Source organism: Lepidochelys olivacea (genome assembly GCF_965140295.1).
Source record: "Lepidochelys olivacea isolate rLepOli2 genome assembly, chromosome: 7".
NCBI classification, from domain to species: domain Eukaryota; kingdom Metazoa; phylum Chordata; order Testudines; family Cheloniidae; genus Lepidochelys; species Lepidochelys olivacea.
This window is the reverse complement of record NC_140417.1, coordinates 33,608,424-33,628,611: the sequence shown is the minus strand read 5'-3', so window position 1 is coordinate 33,628,611 and position 20,188 is coordinate 33,608,424. Positions and strand designations below refer to the sequence as shown.

Here is a 20,188-nt window from a genome sequence, read left to right as displayed (position 1 = left end):
TTCTGTGTCTTCCTCTGTCAAGCTGGGCTTCTCCTGGTTCTGTGACTCATGCCCTGGCTGCCCTCTGAGCTCAGCACCTGCTCCCAGCATGCAGTGCAGCTCCTTGCCTACATGCCAGGTGCTGGGCTGGGTGGGGCAGGCTGGCTACACGCCCAGCCCTGCTCTGGTGGTTTTTCTGGTTCTTGGGCAGGTCAGGTGCTGGAGCCACCTGGCTGTGTCTGTCTGAGCTGCCCCTGGCCCGCCACCCTGTCTTCAGGGGGCACATCACTCCCTACGCCCCTGCCCTCACTGCCACAGGTGCTGCGGTCCAGGTCCTCTCTGCTTTGGAGCCCTGGCTTCCTGGCACCAGGGAGATGGCTCCCACAGCACCCAGCCCCAGGGCGGGCGAGGGCAGCCAGAATCATGGGGAGGGCAGGCATGGAAATTCCATGCTGAAGGGTGGACTCCAGTATGGCCCAGGGTGTAGGACACTGGGCTGGGAGCCAGGACTCCTGGTTTCTTTTGACAGCTCTGGGAGGGGAGTGGTGTGTAGTGTCTAGAACATTGGGCTGGGAGCCAGGATTCCTGACTTCTATTCCTGGCTCTGGGAAGAGCAGTGTCTAGGGACTCCAACCAAGATCACCACCCCATTGTGCTGGGCGCTGCGCAGACACAGAGTGAGACATGGTCTGGGCCCTGAAGACCTCAGTCTGAATAGAGATGGGAGGAAAAACAGAGGCACTGAGAGGGGAAGGGACTTGCCCAACATCAGAGGCAGAGCGGGAAATAGAACCCAGGCATCCTGGCTCCCAGTGCAGCATGCAAAGTGGTGGTCAGTGCCCCATGCTGTGCTCAGCTATCCTAACTCCCCCCTGTGTCAGGCTCCTGCACCAAACCCTGCCGCAACTTCAGCTTCTCCCCTGTGTCAGGGACCAAGAGCAGACTGTTCCCAGGGCTGGGCTGAGCTGCCTCGTTGGTCTCAGAGCTGTAAGGGCCTTGGGCCAAGACTCCAGCATGCTCTGGTCTGTGTGGGTGACCTGTTAAACCGGCTTCCCAGCCAGAGCTAGCTGGTGCATCCGGCCCAGCACCTGGATTGTTGCCTGCTGCGAGCAGCATGGATGCTGAACCAGCAGTGAGGAGTGCAGGTCAGGGAAGGGGGTCCTGGCAGAGGGGGAGTCAGGCAGTGTGGGGCCCACAGGCCAGTAGGGGATTGAGGTGGGATCCTGGGAGCAGGGAAGCAGGCAGCGTGGGGAGTGCAGGCTGGAGGGGGGCTGGGGTGGGATCCCAGTAGTAGAGGAGGATGGTATGCGGAGCACAGTCTGGGGGAAATACTGAAGAGGGGTGCTGGCAGCAGGGTAGGTGGGTGGCAGGGGGATCCCCTTCCTGTTACTCCCACCTTCCAGCCCAAGCCCACCAAAGGGCGAATGCGGATCCACTGCCTGGAGAACGTAGACAAGGCCCTGCAGTTCCTCAAGGAGCAGAAGGTGCATCTGGAGAATATGGGCTCCCATGACATTGTCGATGGCAACCACCGCCTCACGCTGGGCCTCATCTGGACCATCATCCTCCGCTTCCAGGTACCTGGAGCAGCTCAGTCTCCACCCCTTTCCCCACCCTGGACCTGAAGCCCTCTATCCCTCTGCAGTCTCAGAGCTCCCCAACCTCTCCCCCTCATGGAGAGCCAACCCTGGTGAGAGTTGGTGACAACGGAACAATTGTCCCTGCTGGCATGGTGGAGTGGTCATGCCCCTAACGGCTGCAGGCCACTGCCCTATGGCTGCCTGTGTTATGCCAGTACTCGAGTGGCTGCTTGGGGACCACTTGGATCCCTGGTTCAAATTGCCCATGGGGAAAGAGCCCCTCCCAATCGTGTGATGTTAGAAAGAATGGGCCAGGGAGCATGGAGCCTTCTCTCCATGGCCCGGGAGGCTTGGTGCTGGTGGGACTAACCTGCACCTGCCTCTGTATCTGCTCCCCAGATCCAGGATATCAGCGTGGAGACTGAGGATAACAAGGAGAAGAAATCGGCCAAGGATGCCCTGCTGCTCTGGTGCCAGATGAAGACGGCAGGGTAAGGGGTAAAGGGTAGCTATCGGGGGATAGAGTATCAGGTCTTTTCTCTCTAGGGGATGCTGGTTCGGATGCAGCCCCATGGTGAGAGGACTGGCTGGCTTGGGGGGAGGGAGGGGGTCGGGAATGGGACATGGGCCCTTTCCCCTGTAAGGGGCTCCAGCTCCATCCCCCTCACTGCTGTGTCTGTATGTTACAGGTACCAGAATGTTAACGTTCACAATTTCACCACCAGCTGGAGGGATGGCCTGGCCTTCAATGCGATTGTCCACAAGCACAGGTCAGTGTGGGCCACGTCTGGATGCGCAGGGGACACCAGGATCTCAGGGACCCGTCGCGTGCTGCCACTGTCCTCTAGCATTGGCCTAGGGTGGGGCATTAGGATGGGGTTGATGGGGGTCAGCGAGACATGGGGGAGTGGGGGTGGAGCCTCCGGCCTGGCATTCACTGTATGCCCTTTGGTGCCCCCTGCAGGCCGGACCTTATAGATATTGACACGCTGAAGAAATGCAATGCCCACTACAACCTGCAGAATGCGTTTAACGTAGCAGAGAAGGAGCTGGGGCTGACCAAGCTTTTGGACCCCGAAGGTGGGTGTCAAGCTGTGTGGGCCTAGAGGAGGGAGGGCTGGGGTGAGCCGGGGTCTCAGTCCAATGGTCGTCCATTCTTGGTATGGGGGAAAATGCCTTTCTCATATGCGTTCATCCAGGTTGGAGGTCGGGGCGGAGTTTGTGGCTGGGTAATGCTGCTGGGAAACACTGTTACAAGGGGGACAGACTCCCCTCCCATCCTGCCTCTGTGCTGCTGAAAGCAGAGGGGTCTTTTTCCATGGTACAGTGCATTTTGGGAAAATCCAGACCACTTTCCCATCCTGCACTCATATACACGAAGAGGGAGGTTCATGGCTGGAAGTAGGGGCTCCGGGATAGCTCAGTGGTTTGAGCATTGGCCTGCAAATCCCTGGGTTGTGAGTTCAATCCTTGAGGGGGCCATTTAGGGATCTGGGGCAAAAATTGGGGATTGGTCCTGCTTTGAGCAGGGGGTTGGACTAGATGACCTCCTGAGGTCCCTTCCAACCCTGATATTCTATGATTCTACGACACCACTGGTTAATCCCCACCCACTGAAGAGAAATTACTGCTGCTTCCCATTCACCCCCACACCAGGGCATCTAGGTGTTAGTTGCCAGGAAGTGCCTGGTGCTGATGTGCCCTCCCTCACAGTGAGGAGGCAATGGGAGATGCGGCTCCCTCACTGACATACATGGCTCTTGCCCCCAGATGTCAACGTGGACCAGCCAGATGAGAAGTCCATCATCACATATGTGGCGACCTACTACCACTACTTCTCCAAAATGAAAGCACTGGCTGTGGAGGGAAAGCGCATTGGAAAGGTACCAAGGGCAGAAACCAAGGGCAGGGAGTGCTGTCACTGTATGGGGTGTGCTAGGTGGGTGGGTTGGGAGCGTGGATGGATTGGGTTGGATGGATTAGAAGCAGTGGTTCTCAAACTTTTGTACTCAAACTTTTTTTTATATTTAATAGTATTATAAATGCTGGATGTGAAGCAGAGTTTGGTGGATGCAGGCTGACAACTCATGACCCCCCACATAATAACCTCGCAACCTCTGAGGGGTCACAACCTCCAGTTTGAGAACCCTTGGATTAGATGAATAGATAGGGAGGATGAGTTGTTGGGATAAATGGATGGATGGAGAGAGAGGAAGCGTTGATGGGGTGGATGGATGGATGGAGTGGGAGGAAGCGTTGGTGGAGGATAGATGGAGTGGGAGAAAGCCTTGATGGGATGGATGGATGGATGGAGTGGGAGAAAGGGTTGATGGGGAGGATGGATGGAGTGGGAGAAAGGGTTGATGGGGAGGAAGGATGGAGTAGGAGAAAGGGTTGATGAGATGGATGGATAGAGTAGGAGAAAGGGTTGATGGGGTGGATGGATGGATGGAATGGGAGAAAGGGTTGATGGGGTGGGTGGATGGATGGATGGAATGGGAGAAAGGGTTGATGGGGTGGGTGGATGGATGGATGGAATGGGAGAAAGGGTTGATGGGGTGGGTGGATGGATGGATGGAATGGGAGAAAGGGTTGATGGGGTGGGTGGATGGATGGATGGAATGGGAGAAAGGGTTGATGGGGTGGGTGGATGGATGGATGGAATGGGAGAAAGGGTTGATGGGGTGGGTGGATGGATGGATGGAATGGGAGAAAGGGTTGATGGGGTGGGTGGATGGATGGAATGGGAGAAAGGGTTGATGGGGTGGATGGATGGATGGAATGGGAGAAAGGGTTGATGGGGTGGATGGATGGATGGAATGGGAGAAAGGGTTGATGGGGTGGATGGGTGGATGGAATGGGAGAAAGGGTTGATGGGGTGGATGGGTGGATGGAATGGGAGAAAGCGTTGATGGGGTGGATGGATGGATGGAATTGGAGAAAGCGTTGATGGGGTGGATGGATGGATGAAGTGGGAGAAAGGGTTGATGGGGTGGATGGATAGAGTAGGAGAAAGGGTTGAAGGGGAGGATGAGTGGATGGAGTGGGAGAAAGGGTTGATGGGGTGGATGGATGGATTGGGAGAAAGGGTTGATGGGATGGATGGATAGAGTAGGCGAAAGGGTTGATGGGGTGGATGGATGGATGGAATGGGAGAAAGCATTGATGGGGTGGATGGATGGATGAAGTGGGAGAAAGGGTTGATGGGTTGGATGGATGAAGTGGGAGAAAGGGTTAATGGGGTGGATGGATGGATGGAGTGGGAGCAAAGGTTGATGGGGTGTATAGATGGAGTGGGAAAAAGGGTTGATGGCGAGGATGGATGGAGTGGGAGAAAGGGTTGATGGGGAGGAAGGATGGAGTAGGAGAAAGGGTTGATGGGGTGGATGGATGGAATGGGAGAAAGGGTTGATGGGGTGGATGGATGGATGGAATGGGAGAAAGGGTTGATGGGATGGATGGAGTGGGAGAAAGGATTGAAGGGGAGGATGGATGGATGGAGTGGGAGGAAGCGTTGGTGGCGAGGATAGATGGAGTGGGAGAAAGCCTTGATGGGATGGATGGATGGATGGAGTGGGAGAAAGGGTTGATGGGGAGGAAGGATGGAGTAGGAGAAAGGGTTGATGAGATGGATGGATAGAGTAGGAGAAAGGGTTGATGGGGTGGATGGGTGGATGGAATGGGAGAAAGGGTTGATGGGGTGGATGGGTGGATGGAATGGGAGAAAGGGTTGATGGGGTGGGTGGATGGATGGAATTGGAGAAAGCGTTGATGGGGTGGATGGATGGATGAAGTGGGAGAAAGGGTTGATGGGGTGGATGGATAGAGTAGGAGAAAGGGTTGAAGGGGAGGATGAGTGGATGGAGTGGGAGAAAGAGTTGATGGGGTGGATGGATGGATTGGGAGAAAGGGTTGATGGGATGGATGGATAGAGTAGGCGAAAGGGTTGATGGGGTGGATGGATGGATGGAATGGGAGAAAGCATTGATGGGGTGGATGGATGGATGAAGTGGGAGAAAGGGTTGATGGGTTGGATGGATGAAGTGGGAGAAAGGGTTAATGGGGTGGATGGATGGATGGAGTGGGAGCAAAGGTTGATGGGGTGTATAGATGGAGTGGGAAAAAGGGTTGATGGCGAGGATGGATGGAGTGGGAGAAAGGGTTGATGGGGAGGAAGGATGGAGTAGGAGAAAGGGTTGATGGGGTGGATGGATGGAATGGGAGAAAGGGTTGATGGGGTGGATGGATGGATGGAATGGGAGAAAGGGTTGATGGGATGGATGGAGTGGGAGAAAGGATTGAAGGGGAGGATGGATGGATGGAGTGGGAGGAAGCGTTGGTGGCGAGGATAGATGGAGTGGGAGAAAGCCTTGATGGGATGGATGGATGGATGGAGTGGGAGAAAGGGTTGATGGGGAGGAAAGATGGAGTAGGAGAAAGGGTTGATGAGATGGATGGATAGAGTAGGAGAAAGGGTTGATGGGGTGGATGGATGGATGGAATTGGAGAAAGCGTTGATGGGGTGGATGGATGAATGAAGTGGGAGAAAGGGTTGATGGGGTGGATGGATAGAGTAGGAGAAAGGGTTGAAGGGGAGGATGAGTGGATGGAGTGGGAGAAAGGGTTGATGGGGTGGATGGATGGATTGGGAGAAAGGGTTGATGGGATGGATGGATAGAGTAGGCGAAAGGGTTGATGGGGTGGATGGATGGATGGAATGGGAGAAAGCATTGATGGGGTGGATGGATGGATGAAGTGGGAGAAAGGGTTGATGGGTTGGATGGATGAAGTGGGAGAAAGGGTTAATGGGGTGGATGGATGGATGGAGTGGGAGCAAAGGTTGATGGGGTGTATAGATGGAGTGGGAGAAAGGGTTGATGGCGAGGATGGATGGAGTGGGAGAAAGGGTTGATGGCGAGGATGGATGGAGTGGGAGAAAGGGTTGATGGGGTGGATGGATGGAGTAGGAGAAAGGGTTGATGGGGTGGATGGATGAATGGAGTGGGAGAAAGGGTTAATAGGGAGGATGGATGGATGGAGTGGGAGGAAGCGTTGATGGGGTTGGTGGATGGATGGATTCGGACAAAGAGTTGATGGGATGGCTGGATGAAGTGGGAGAAAGGGTTGATGGGGTGGATGGATGGAGTAGGAGAAAGGGTTGATGGGGTGGATGGATGAATGGAGTGGGAGAAAGGGTTAATAGGGAGGATGGATGGATGGAGTGGGAGGAAGCGTTGATGGGGTTGGTGGATGGATGGATTCGGACAAAGAGTTGATGGGATGGCTGGATGAAGTGGGAGAAAGGGTTGACGGGGTGGGTGGATGGAGTGGGAGAAAGGATTGATGGGGAGGATGGATGAATGTAGTGGAAGAAGGGGTTGATGTGGTGGATGAATGAATGTAGTTGGAGAAAGGGTTGATGGGATGGATGGATGGAGTGGGAGAAAGGGTTGATGGGAAGGATGGATGGATGGATGGAGTGGGAGCAACGGTTGATGGGGTGGATGGATGGAGTGTGAGAAAGCGTTGATGGGGTGGATGGATGGATGGAGTGGGAGAAAGAGTTGATGGGGTGGATGGATGGATGGTGTGGGAGGAAGGGTTTCTTTACTGGATGTTAAATTCTGAGTCGCTGGTGAGCATTGGCTCTTATGGAGCCCAAGGATGGGCTGCTGGGACCATAGGTGCTGACTTCTGCTCACGTCGGTGGGTGCTTGACCCCCCCTCTGCTCCCGGCCCTGCCCTGACTCCGCCCCTGCCTTGACCCCATTCCAACCCGTTACCCAAAGTCCCCGCTTCAACTCCGCCGCCTCCCTGCCCCTATTCCGACTCCTTCCCCAAATCCCCGCCCTGCCTCTTCCCCTGAGCATGCCACATTCCCACTCCTCCTCGCTCCCTCCCGGAGCTTGCTATGCTGCCAAACAGCTGTTTGGTGGCAGCAAGCAGTGGGAGGTAGGCAGAAGAGCAGGGACACGGTGTGCTCAGGGGACGAGGTGAGGTGGGGGGAGGGGAGGTTTGGTTGCTGGTGAGTGCAGAGCACCCACTAATTTTTCCCCGTTGGTGCTCCAACCCTGGAGCACCCACAAAGTTGGTACCTATGGCTGGGGCCTCTTGGGTTCTTGAGGCTGCCATCCATCTCGGAGGGGGCTGTCAGCCAACAGGCTTGACCCATGCTGGCTTGGTGGTGAGTGACTCCTTCCCTCCTTTCCCCTCCCCTCCTGGCCAGGTGCTGGACTATGCCATTGAGGCTGACAAGCTGATCGAGAAGTACGAGACGCTGGCTTCTGACCTGCTGCAGTGGATCGAGCAGACCATCCTGACACTCAACGACCGTAAGCTGGCCAACTCCCTGAGCGGGGTGCAGAACCAGCTGCAGGCTTTCAACACCTATCGCACTGTCGAGAAGCCCCCCAAGTGAGTCCCTTACCCACCTCTGAGTCGGCCCTGGGCCACCACTTGGCAGCCCTGGCACAGCTAACACGGCACAGGGAACCCCCAGGACTGTAATCAGCACCTGGATTGGTGCACTCTGAGAGATCTGTGCCACTCTGCTATCCTGCCCCACCTCTGGCATGAGCAGAGGATTGTGGGTGTTTTTCCCAGGGCGCAGTGCACTCTGGGATGCCTTGCTACAGACAGACTGGCTACGCTGGTTACTCAGCTGCCGCCTACACAACATGGGAAGAGTGCTCACATCATGTCCAGCTACTCACACTGGCGGCACTGCCCTCACAGGTGCCCACCATGCTGTGTGTGACCAGGGAGCCTACCCCATTCCAGCCTGTGGGAGAGGGACCTTGTATGAGCTGGTCACTTCCCAATCTTGGTGTGTTCCAGTGCCCTGTGTGTTCCAGTGGCACTACCTGCTGGCTGGCTCACGGGGGTGGGGAATGGCACGTGGGGCCTTGCCCCTCTAGGGGGCGTTGGCTCCACTTTAACCCCAAGGTGGAGGGACTGACTCAGGTTCCCTCCCAGTCCACGTGGGGACTAAAGCATGTAGTGGTCTCCAGCCTGTCTGGGGAGTTAGAGCAGAAGAATGGCGCTGGGGGAGGTAGCAGTGTGTCGGGTTCTCCATCAGAGTATGTAAAAGTTTGAAACAAGGTAAATTGTTCTCATTAACCTCTGAGGTTAGGACAAGAAGCAATGGGCTTAAATTGCAGCAAGGGCGGCTTAGGTTGGAAATTAGGAAAAACTTCCTGTTTGGGTAGTTAAGCACTGAAACAAATTGCCAAGGGAGGTTGTGGAATCTCCATCATTGGAGGCCTTTAAGAGCAGTTAGACAAACACCTGTCACGGATGGTCTAGTTATTACTTAGTCCTGCTTGGACTGCAGGGGACTGGACTAGATGACCTAGTGAGGACCCTGACTGGGGAGCCTCTGGCATGACATGAGCTCCCCCTGGTGGCAGATTGAAGAGAACCACAAGGAGGGAAGGGATGTGGATATGTGTTCTGGGTTCAGGAACTGCTGCTCCTGCCCCTGTCCCCTGGGCTCTGATGGGCTCCTGCTCCCCCGCCCAGGTTCTGTGACCAGCCCGCCTGGATCAGCTCCCAGCCTCTGAGACACATACCCCTGGCACTCTGTCTGACCCTTTACCCTATCCCCACCCCTCAGGTTCACAGAGAAGGGGAACCTGGAGGTGCTGCTCTTCACCATCCAGAGCAAGATGCGCGCCAACAACCAGAAGGTGTATATACCGCGTGAGGGCAAGCTAATCTCTGACATCAACAAGGTGAGCAGCAGAGGGCAGGACAAGGACTCAGTAGGGGGTGCTTTCCCCTTACAGCCAGTGCTGGCCCCCCTCCCTCAACTCAGTGCTGGGGGGCTTTGCTTCTGGAGGTGTCATATTTTGGATGTGATAGAAAACATCTCAGCGCTGAGCGAGGATCCCTGTACAAACAGCCCCCACGTCCCACCTCAGAGGCAGCTGCATCTCAGCACCAGGCGAGGGAACCCTGTATAAACAGTCCCTGCCCCGCCACCTCAGAGGCGGCTGCATCTCAATGTCAGGAGAGAGATCCCTGGGAGATGGTCATTGGTGCTGTCATTAATTGTTGGCCTGTGTTAGATGTTGACTCCCTGCTGTAATTAACCCCCTCCCCCCTGCAGGCCTGGGAGCGGCTGGAGAAGGCGGAGCACGAGCGGGAGCTGGCATTGCGCAACGAGCTGATCCGCCAGGAAAAGCTGGAGCAGCTGGCAGCGCGATTTGACCGCAAGGCAGCCATGCGGGAGACGTGGCTGAGTGAGAACCAGCGCCTGGTGTCCCAGGTGAGTCCCAAACCCACAAACCATGTGATTAGAGCCAAGGACTCCTGACTCCCAGCCCCCACCCAACACACGACACCCCACTTCCCTCCAGAGCTGGGGATAGAACCACGAGTCCTGGCTCCCAGCCCAGTGCTCTCTCCGGTAGAGAGGCGGCTGGTTCCATGACCTGTAGGTGGGAGGAGCTGTGCAGTGACCCCCTCAGCCAGCCCTGCCCCGGCATGATGCCTGCCCTCCCCCGCAGGATAACTTTGGCGTGGACATCTCGGCAGTGGAGGCGGCGGTGCGGAAGCATGAGGCCATTGAGACAGACATCGTGGCCTACAGTGAGCGCGTGCAGGCCGTGAATGCTGTGGCCACCGAGCTGGAGGCGGAGTGCTACCATGACATCAAGCGCGTGCTGGCCCGTAAGAACAACGTGGTGCGGCTGTGGGACTATCTGCGGGAGCTGGTGGCCTCACGCCGTGAGCGCCTGCTCCTCAACCTGGACCTGCAGAAGATGTTCCAGGACCTGGCTTACCTTATGGACTGGATGGAGGAGATGAAGGTATGTGGGGGCAGTGGGGCTGGGAGCAGCCTGCCCAGCCTGGGCCGCCACCATCTGCCACCACCGAGGGGCCCAGCTGTCTGGGGTAGGTGTCCCAGGTGCTCTCTGCCAGCCCCATCCCCAGGAGCTCCAGCAGGGGGAGGCGGAGTGGCAGGCTGGCCTTCCTCTTGGAAAGGATAAGGGGGTAAAGCTGGGGGCACTGCCAGCTCAGACATGGGGTACATGGGGGTCAGTGGGGCAGAAGGCTTTGAATGTCTGTAATGGAGGGGAGGGAGCAGGGGATAGCGATGCCCTGGCGCAAAGGGGAGTTCAGATGCCCTGGGTGCTATATCCTGTGCTGCAGGGGGCAGGGAGCTGGGACTGTGCCCACATACCCCAGTGCAGCCTGCTGCTGTGTCTGTCCTCCTGACTGGGGCAGAGTGTGGGAGGGTGCCTGGCTCTGTCTGTAGGCGTGCCCCTCCCCTGACAGGGCCAAGGTATGGGCACTGGTGGGTGGGATCTGGGAGGGCTCCCCATGCAGTCAGCAGCTGCCCGTCCCTCCGCAGGGCCGCCTGCAGTCCCAGGACTTTGGGAAGCATCTGCACGGTGTGGAAGACCTGCTGCAGATCCATGCACTGGTGGAGGCCGACATCGCCGTGCAGGCCGAGCGCATCAAGGCTGTTGGCACTGCTGCACAGAGATTCGCCACCCCTGGAGAAGGTAACAGCTCCACTCACCACAGCCAACCAGCACCCTCCGTGTTCAGCTTTGCCGCATCCCAGGCCCCTACCTCATCCCCGCCCTGCCATGTCCCAGCCCATTCTATGTTTGCTCCTCCATGTGCTTGTCCTGCCATGCCCCAGCCCCCACATCCCATTCCTCAAGAGAACAGCTCAGAGCCCAGCTGAGTTTGGGGTGGCCACATCTGCAGGGGGCAATGCCATATCTTAAGCCACCCTGTGAGCTTCTCACCCCTCTGCGTCTCTGTGGAGGTTCCCTGCCTGGTGTGAGCCCTGCTCTGTGCCTAGCCCTGACTCTATAGCCTGAGCAAAAGGGCCTTCCCTCCCCTATTACTCGCTGTGGGCCCCCTATTTGTCTCCCCTGCCTCATACGCACCATTACCAATGACCCTGGCCCCCTTTTGCCCCCAGGACCCAAGGGTCAGGAGCCCCATGGCTCTTCCTGTGGGGCAAATGGCAGGGGAAGGAGGGGTTGTAAGCAAGGATCCCATGTTGTTGCCTGATGTATTGATTATGTGGCTGATTTCATTTTCCCCAGTTAGCACTCTGCAATCTGGTAGGTTCTTGTCCCAAGATCAGGCCCAGTATCTCCAGAATTATTATTTGTTTGGGAGCCCCATGGCAGTAGCAGCAACACTCGCACTCAGGGATGACTTTTGGTAATTGTAGGAGTTTTATTACCACAATGATCAGTCCAATAAATAAAATTATTCAAACAAGTAAAGTGAGATAATACAATGCTGTAAGTATGACCCACCCCAATACCTGGGTGTACTCAGTGATGAGCTGCCAAAATCTTAACAACCGGTTCCCTCCTCACCCCACGAGGGAGTCGTGGCCCGCCCCCGCCCCCCAGGATCCTACCCCATCCACCCCCCTCCCCTGTCCCCTGACTGCCCCTGGAACCAGGCAGGAGGGTCTTGTGGACCACTATAGTGGGTGCCCACCCCATTCTGCCCCTAAGAGCCAGAGGGACCTGCCGGGGGGCAAGGTGGGGAGTCCTGGCGGTGCTTACCTGGGGCGGCTCCCGGGAAACATTTGGCAGGTCCCTCTGGCTCCAAGGGGTGGATGAGCATAGCTAGGAGGGAAGCCGGGGGAGCTGCCTCTCCCCCTACTGATCACATCAAGAGTGGTGCCTTAGGCACCAACTCTGTGGGTGCTCCAGGGCTGAAGCAGAGCACCCACTGGCAGCTCCCTGCCCCACGCCCGGCTCCAGCTCACCTCCACTCCACCTCCGCCTCCCCCCCGGACGCGCCGCCCTCCTCTGCTTCTCCGCCCGTCCCCTGCTTCCCGCAAATCAGCTGTTCGAGCGGGAAGCCTGGGCGGGCTGAGAAGCAAGTGGCAGCTTCACGCTCAGGCCCAGGGAGGGGGAGGCGAGCTGGGGCAGGGAGCAGTTCCCCTGCCCCCCCCCCCCGCCCCAGCTCACCTCTGCTTCGCCTCCCTGGGCCTGAGCACTGCCTCCTGCTTCTCAGCCCTCCCTGGCTTCCCACGCGAACAGCTCATTTGCGGGAAGCGGGGGGGGGGGGGGGAGGTGAGGGGGGAGTGGAGAAGCAGAGTGGGGCGGAGGGTAACTCAGAGGCGGAGTGGAGCTGAGCTGGGGTCGGGGTGGGGAGCTGCCGGTGGGTGCTCTGCACCCACCAAATTTTCCCCGTGGGTGCTCCAGCACCGGTGAGTACACCCAGTGGTGAGCTGGAGCGGGTTTGCACCGGTTCGCTAGAACTGGTTGTTAAATTTAGAAGCCCTTTTAGAACCGGTTGCCCCTCGCAGGACAGCTGGTTCTAAAAGGGCTTCTAAATTTAACAACTGGTTCCAGCGAACTGGTGCAAACCGGCTCCAGCTCACCACTGGGTGTTCTCACCGTATCCTTGGGGAGAGCTCAGAAAGTTGAGACGGATCCTAGTGTGACTCTGGCATGCCAATGGAGAACTCCAGTGGCTCTCCTTAAGACCAGATGTTTTATAGGCCTTTGGTGCATATGTATAAATAGCTCCGCCCTCTTTTACTATCTTGACTTTCTCACCCTCGTAATGTTGGGGTGTCCTTATCCCATAAGTGACTATATTAATTAGTTCAAACTAATGGGATAAGTAGCATACATGTCAATTAAATTACCATGGTTACCTGTGGTTAGGCATCTTCTCATGTTTCCCTCCAAAAATACCCTAAACTTGTGCAAACTGCCTTCTTGCAGGTACCTGTCAGAAGTTTTCAACACTTGTGATTTTTACAAAACAAGTAAAACAAAAGCTTATGCCATCTTGGGACTTAAGGTCCCTGTTGATTTACTTACTTATGCTAACCTAAGCAACTGCTCCTATGCAGGCTGTTAGGCCTTATAGCTGTGGTAACAGCTTAAGTTATTCTTATAGGTCTATGCCGCTAAGTCTCTTGCATTTCTGCATTGCTATTCTTATCCTTTACCGTAAAATCAACCTGTGGGCTACAACATCCACATCCCCCCACAGGATACAAGCCGTGTGACCCCCAGCTGGTGCAGGAGAGGGTGGACATGCTAGAGCTGTGCTACCAGGAGCTGGTTGAGCTGGCAGGCAAGCGCCGGGCCAAGCTGGAGGAGTCACGTCGGCTGTGGAAGTTCTTCTGGGACATGGGTGAGGAGGAGGCCTGGATCCGGGAGCAGGAGCAGATCCTGTCGTCGGATGATTTCGGCAAGGACCTGACCAGCGTGCTGCGCCTCATCAGCAAGCACAATGCCTTCCGTGATGAGATGAGTGGCCGCTATGGACCCCTGCAGCACACCACGGCCCAGGGCCACTGCCTGGTGCGTGAGGGGCACTTTGGGGCACGCGAGGTGGCCGAGCGCATCCGGGAGATCGAGGAGCAGTGGCAACACCTGGAGGCGCTGGCAGGCGAGCGGGAGCGGCGCCTGCATGAGGCCTCCAGCCTCTACCAGTTCCAGGCTGATGCCGACGACATGGAGGCCTGGCTCATGGATGCCCTGCGGCTGGTGTCCAGCCCGGAGGTGGGCCATGACGAGTACTCTACCCAGAGCCTGGTTAAGAAGCACAAGGACGTGGAAGAGGAGATCCAGAACCACCGGCCCGCCATCGCTGCGCTACATGAGCAGGCCCAGAGCCTGCCACCCGCCTTTGCCCATACACCCGAGGTGGCAGGGCGCCTGCCCGCTGTGGAACAGCGCTACCAGGAGCTGGCCGCTCTGGCTGAGCGCCGCAAGCAGGATCTGCAGGATGCCCTCAACCTCTACAAGATGTTCAGCGAGGCTGATGCCTGCGGGCTGTGGATTGGTGAGAAGGAGCAATGGCTGCATGCCATGGAGATCCCTGAGAAACTGGAGGACCTGGAGGTGGTGCAGCAGAGGTGAGTGGGGGCTGACCAGGCCCGCATGCACCACCTGGCCCAGCCTCGTTAGGCCCACACCCCGCTGCCCCTTGCAGCCAACGAGTAACTGTGGCCCTAGCCCCCTTCCCTGTCTCCCAGCTCTCTGTGTGGTGGGACATCCCAGAATGCATTGCTCCCCCATGATGCTCTGGCTGCTATATCCATGCTGAGGCCCTATGGGAAAGCAGCCTGGATTTTCCCAGTAGGCACTAGGGCAGATGCGTGATCAGCAGCAGCTGGTGCTGTGCTGGGGGGAACATGAGGGGTTGGCTCGCCAGGGCAAGAGTGGGGTTGAGTGCATTGTTGGCTGAGCCTGTATCTCCGGGCCTGCAGGTTTGAGACACTGGAGCCCGAGATGAATAACCTGGCTTTGCGCATTGCGGCCATCAACCAGATTGCTGGGCAGCTGCTGAGCACTGACCACCGCAACAAAGAGAGCATCCAGGCCACGCAGGAGCAGCTCAACACCAGGTCTGAGCGGGAGGACAGGCGGCTCAGTGCCAGGGGGAGATGGGGAGGGCAGTTGGCTCGGCGCCAGGGGGAGATGGGGTGGGCAGGCGGCTCGGTGCTGGGGGGAGATGGGGAGAGCAGGCGGCTTGGCACCAGGGAGGTTGTGGGGAGAGCAGGCTGCTTGGTTCTGGGAGTGGGGGCAGGCAGCTCAGCGTCAGAGGCTGTGTGTGGGGTTCTGACTGACCCATGGGGATGAGTAGGACTCTTGGGGGATCTGCATCCAGTGACAGGCATCAGGGCTCTTGGGAGGTCTGCCTTTGGCAGCGCCAATGTGGGCTCGGCAGCTCCAGGGTGGTCAGTGGGAACAGGCCCCGCACCTACCTCCCTGTCCCTTCTCCAGGTGGGAGCGGTTCCGCACTCTGGCCGACCAGAAGAAGGCCGCACTGACCTCGGCCCTGAACATCCAGAACTACTACCTGGAGTGCAACGAGACCAAGTCCTGGATGAGGGAGAAGACCAAGGTGATTGAGTCGACGCAGGAGCTGGGCAATGACCTGGCGGGTGTCATGGCGCTGCAGAGGAAGCTGACGGGGATGGAGCGGGACCTGGAGGCTATCCAGGGCAAGGTGTTGGACCTGCAGGGGGAGGCGGCCACGCTGGCAGCCGAGCACCCGGGCCAGGCGACGCCCATCCTAGACCAGCTGGCGGACATCAAGGCTGTGTGGGCCGAGCTGCGTGAGACCATGCGGCGGCGCGAGGAGTCGCTGGGGGAGGCCAGCAAGCTGCAGGGCTTCCTGCGTGACCTCGATGACTTCCAGGCTTGGCTGTCACGGACACAGACGGCTGTGGCCTCTGAGGACGTGCCAGCCACCCTGGCTGAGGCTGAGCAGCTGCTGAGCCAGCACGAGAGCATCCGTAATGAGATCGAGCACTACAAGGACGACTACCAGAGCATGCGGGCCATGGGCCAGGAGGTGACCCAGGGCCAGACCGATGCCCAGTACATGTTCCTGCAGCAACGCCTGGAGGCCCTGGACACTGGCTGGAAGGAGCTGGGCCAGATGTGGGAAAATAGGCATCACCTGCTGTCCCAGGCCTATAGCTTCCAGCTCTTCCTGCGGGACACCAAGCAGGTGGAGGGCGTGCTCAGCAACCAGGTGAGGCTGGGGCGACCAGCATGTCTGGGGGAGGCTGGTTCCTGTGCTGGAGATAGGACAGACCCATGCAGCCCAGTATGCCACCCCCTTCTCTGGCCCGGATCAGACCCATCTGCCCATCCAGTCCAGTATTCCCCCGACACCTGATCAGTCTCCTGGACCCATCCAGCTTGGTATTCCCCTCCACCCCCCCATTCCAGTTGCCCAAGACTCCCACCCAAATCCCTGTCACTGTATTAGTCCCCTAGGACCCGCAATCACCCCATCCCCACCCACCCTTAGCAGTTTCAGTACCTCTCCATCCCACTGGCCCCTAGTTTCCTCCCTTGGGATCTCCATCTCACTCAGGGCAGGGGCCTGGAACATGGGCCAAGCTGTGCCCAGTGCCATGGCTCTGTGTGGCTCGCCCCTGCAGGAGTACGTACTGTCCCACACTGAGATGCCCAGCACCCTGCAAGGGGCAGAGGCCTCCATTAAGAAGCATGAAGATTTCATGACCACCATGGAGGCCAATGGGGAGAAGATCAAGGGGCTGGTGGACGCCGGGCGGAAGCTGATTGTGGGGGACAGTGTCCATGCAGACAAAGTCCAGGAGAAGGTTGACTCCATTGATGGCAGGTGAGAGCCCAGCCCCACAAGGGCTTCTGGGAGTGGGAACCCTGTTGTGTCATTGCTGTCTGGGTTCTATCCCCACTCTAGGAAGGGATGGGGGGGTCGAGTGGGTTAGAGCAGGGAGGGCTGGGAGTCAGGACTCCTGGGTTCTATCCCCAGTTCTGTGATTTAGGACAGGTCCCTTCCCCCTGGAGTTAAACAGGGAGGACAATACTGAGATTAATGATTGTGATGAGCTAGGAGCTCCTCCCTGGCCAGAGCCAGGCAAACCTGGCCCAGGAGGTCAGAGCAGCCTGTGGGACGGATCTCAGCTTGCCCTGTTCAGAGACCACAAGTTGCTAGTGCCCGAGGTAGTGGAGAGTCCTCACGAGCAAAGGCAGTGCTGGCTCTATGACATACAGAGGACAGGCCCCGATCTCACCCTGCAGGTGAATATCACATGAGTCTCTGCTTTCCTTCCCCAGGCACAAGCGGAATCGGGATGCTGCCAACGAGCTGCTTCGGCGGCTGCGGGATAACCGGGAGTTGCAGCACTTCCTGCAGGACTGCCAGGAGGTGAGTGGAGGGGGGGCTGTGGGGGAGGGGCAAGGGGGCCATGGGTCTGGGGATCCTCACTCTGTCCTCTGCCTCCCCACCAGCTCACCCTGTGGATCAATGAGAAGATGCTGACAGCCCAGGACATGTCCTATGACGAGGCCCGCAACCTGCACACCAAGTGGCAGAAGCACCAGGCCTTCACGGCCGAGCTGGCTTCCAACAAGGACTGGCTGGACAAGATCGAGAAGGTGGGGGCGGTTAGGGTATGGCAAATTGGGGACCCCCCCACATGGCTGCACCCGAATACCGTGGCCCTGTCCCCTTGCCATGGACTTACCATCATGGCCATGCACCAGCATCAGAGACTTGCCCCTTCATGGTGGACTTGCCACAGCATCATGGACCTGACTCCATGGCCACTCCCCAGTGCCATGGACCTGCCCCATGGCTCTGCCCCCTCTCCATGGACTCATTACCACAGCCTCGCCCTAAGACCATGGCCCTGCCCCCACAGTCCCACCCCTTACCATGGACCCTCTCACCCATGGACCCCCTGCTGCAGACCATGGACCCTCCCACTTCTGGTCCCAGAGATGCTGGGGTGTCAACAGGGCCCCCAGGACTTGTCCCACCAGTCGGGTTGTCTGTGCATGACTGAGGGGGGAGCTGGGCCCACTGGACTCTGCTGCTCCTGCCTCATACTGAGCCCCCTGCTGGGATAGAGCTGGCCAGGCCCCTGGAGAAGTGGGGCTGGGTGTTAATACCCCACTGAGATGCATGGGGCAGGTCCCCCCTCTCAGAGCCATTGTCTCAGGATTCCTGCAGACTCTGGTGTGACTGTGATCACATGACTCCAAGAGGCAGGGCACAGGGCTGTAGCAACTTGGCCTTCATCTGGGCTTGGCCAGGCCTGCTGGGGCCTGAAGACCCTGCAGCACATGCAGGGCCTCATCCCCCTAACCAGTGCTCTGGGTCCCTGACAGGAGGGGCAGCAGCTAATGGCGGAGAAGCCGGAGCTGGAGCTCGTGGTGAAGGAGAAGCTGGACAGCCTCCACCGGCTATGGGATGAGCTGGAGTCCACCACCAAGACCAAGGCTCAGTGCCTCTTCGATGCCAACCGGGCTGAGCTCTTCACCCAGAGCTGCTCTGCCCTGGAGGCCTGGCTGGCCGGGCTGCAGGCCCAGCTCCAGTCTGATGACTACGGCAAGGATCTGACCAGCGTCAACATCCTGCTGAAGAAGCAACAGGTCTGGGGTGGCAGGTGCAATAGAGGGGAGGGCAGCCTAGATTCTTGGGGTGAGGGATGATGGGGCTCCAAGATGACCCAAAATTCCAGGTCCCAAAGGCCCGTGAGATATGGGAGATCCTGGCCCTCTGACCCTCTCAATCCCAGAGCCCATTCTCCCATTTCCAAGGCCTTGGGTATCCCCTGGCAGAGGGAGCCTGCTCCATTGGCCACCGCACTGGAGAACCCTAGACTGGCCTCATCCCTGACACCACCCCCTCCATGCACCACGGCTCAAAGGTGGAACTAGTTGCCTGCAGGATCCCCAAGCACCATGGGGAAGCAGAGGGGGACCCATGGCTGCATCACACCAGTGGGGAGAAGGGCCAGACTCCCTGCTCTCCCTGGGCTGGGGCTCTCTGCTGGGGTCCCTAAGGCTGTAATGCTGTCCTCTGCCCCTCAGATGCTGGAGAATCAGATGGACGTGCGGGAGAAGGAGGTGGAGGCCATCCAGTCGCAGGCACTAGCCCTGAGCCAGGAGGACGCCAACACAGCTGAGGTGGAAGGCAAGTTCCGGGCAGTGGAGGAGAAGTTCCTGGACCTGCGGGGCCCTCTGGAGGAGCGCTGCCACAAGCTGCTGGCCTCCAAGGAGGAGCACCAGTTCAACCGTGACCTGGAGGACGAGATCGTGAGTCCCAGGCAGTGCAGGTGGTGCTGCTGTGTGGGGAGAGGATGGGAAATGGGGCCTGGAGAGGGGAGACAGGAATGAGATCCAGCCCCAGAGACTGCTGCCTTTTACTCCATGGGCCTCAGCCTAGAATTACAGGAGTGCAGAGCCCCACCGCTGCACCCAGCACTCCCCCATGCCAGGGGGCAGGGTAGGGGGCATTTAGGCTGGGTTTCTCCTGCAGGCCACTGTGCCCCCTGGACAGTATTGGGGCTGAATGATGGGTCCCTATTAGGGACTAGCACTAAGCCCTGGGTCTCTAATGGGGCAGATCTGAGTCTCAGTTACGGAGCCACACTGCCTTTCAGAATGAATGTGCTAGATCCTTGGGCTTGGCTGTGCTGCACTGCCTCACACGTCCCTCCAGAACCAGAGACAGAGCCCAGCCCCCCTGTTCCAGCCCAGTAGATCCCACGCCCCTCCCAGAGCCGGGGGGAGAACCCAGGAGTCCTGACTCCCAGCCCCAAGCCACTAGGCCCTGCGCCCCTCCCAGAGCCAGGGGGAAAACCCAGGAGTCCTGACTCCTAGCCCCCTGCTCTAACCCACTAGGCCCTGCACCCCTCCCAGAGCTGGCGGGAGAACTCAAGAGTCCTGACTCCCAGTGTCCTAGTGTTCTTGAACAAATAGAGCCCTCACTGGCTAAGTGTGAGTCTCCGTCCCCCTCCAGTGGCCAGTCCCTGCTTCACCTGCCGGTGATGCCCTTTAGCTTCAGCAGTGGGGCTCTATGCAGCATGTGTGGAGGTCCCACCCTGGCTGGTGACAAGTGGATGGGGTGGGGGGTCAGGCTGGGTCCATGGGCTGGACTTTTGCGTGGGAGGAGAAAAAAATTTAAACTGGGAAATTCCATTAATCTCCCACTCTGATATTCAGACTGCAATGTTGAGTGGAGGGGCTGCCAGGTTTGAGGCTGCCCATGCATGGACCCCCTTGCAGTTCCTGTCCCATGCAACATCCCCCACTCTGTGCAGTGCCCGTGCAGCCCCCATGCATCCCCCTACCCTGTGTACTCCCCTGTGCATCCTCTACCCTGCG

At 58.2% G+C, this 20,188-nt stretch overlaps 1 protein-coding gene across 4 annotated transcripts in view; it reads left to right on the top strand.

The window, feature by feature from the left end:
* The window catches only part of SPTBN2 (spectrin beta, non-erythrocytic 2), a 63,098-nt gene that overhangs the window by 32,077 nt on the left and 10,833 nt on the right, over window positions 1-20,188 (top strand). For all 4 annotated transcript variants that reach the window (XM_084634248.1, XM_084634247.1, XM_084634249.1 and 1 more), the window contains 18 exons: window positions 1,383-1,556; window positions 1,959-2,050; window positions 2,249-2,329; window positions 2,524-2,639; window positions 3,330-3,442; window positions 7,786-7,973; window positions 9,175-9,292; window positions 9,670-9,828; window positions 10,070-10,372; window positions 10,918-11,071; window positions 13,557-14,427; window positions 14,782-14,919; window positions 15,299-16,055; window positions 16,471-16,673; window positions 17,132-17,222; window positions 17,306-17,452; window positions 18,188-18,451; window positions 18,893-19,117. In XM_084634248.1, coding sequence (XP_084490374.1) covers window positions 1,383-1,556; window positions 1,959-2,050; window positions 2,249-2,329; window positions 2,524-2,639; window positions 3,330-3,442; window positions 7,786-7,973; window positions 9,175-9,292; window positions 9,670-9,828; window positions 10,070-10,372; window positions 10,918-11,071; window positions 13,557-14,427; window positions 14,782-14,919; window positions 15,299-16,055; window positions 16,471-16,673; window positions 17,132-17,222; window positions 17,306-17,452; window positions 18,188-18,451; window positions 18,893-19,117 — 4,194 coding nt within the window. The remainder of the gene's footprint in view (window positions 1-1,382; window positions 1,557-1,958; window positions 2,051-2,248; window positions 2,330-2,523; window positions 2,640-3,329; window positions 3,443-7,785; window positions 7,974-9,174; window positions 9,293-9,669; window positions 9,829-10,069; window positions 10,373-10,917; window positions 11,072-13,556; window positions 14,428-14,781; window positions 14,920-15,298; window positions 16,056-16,470; window positions 16,674-17,131; window positions 17,223-17,305; window positions 17,453-18,187; window positions 18,452-18,892; window positions 19,118-20,188) is intronic.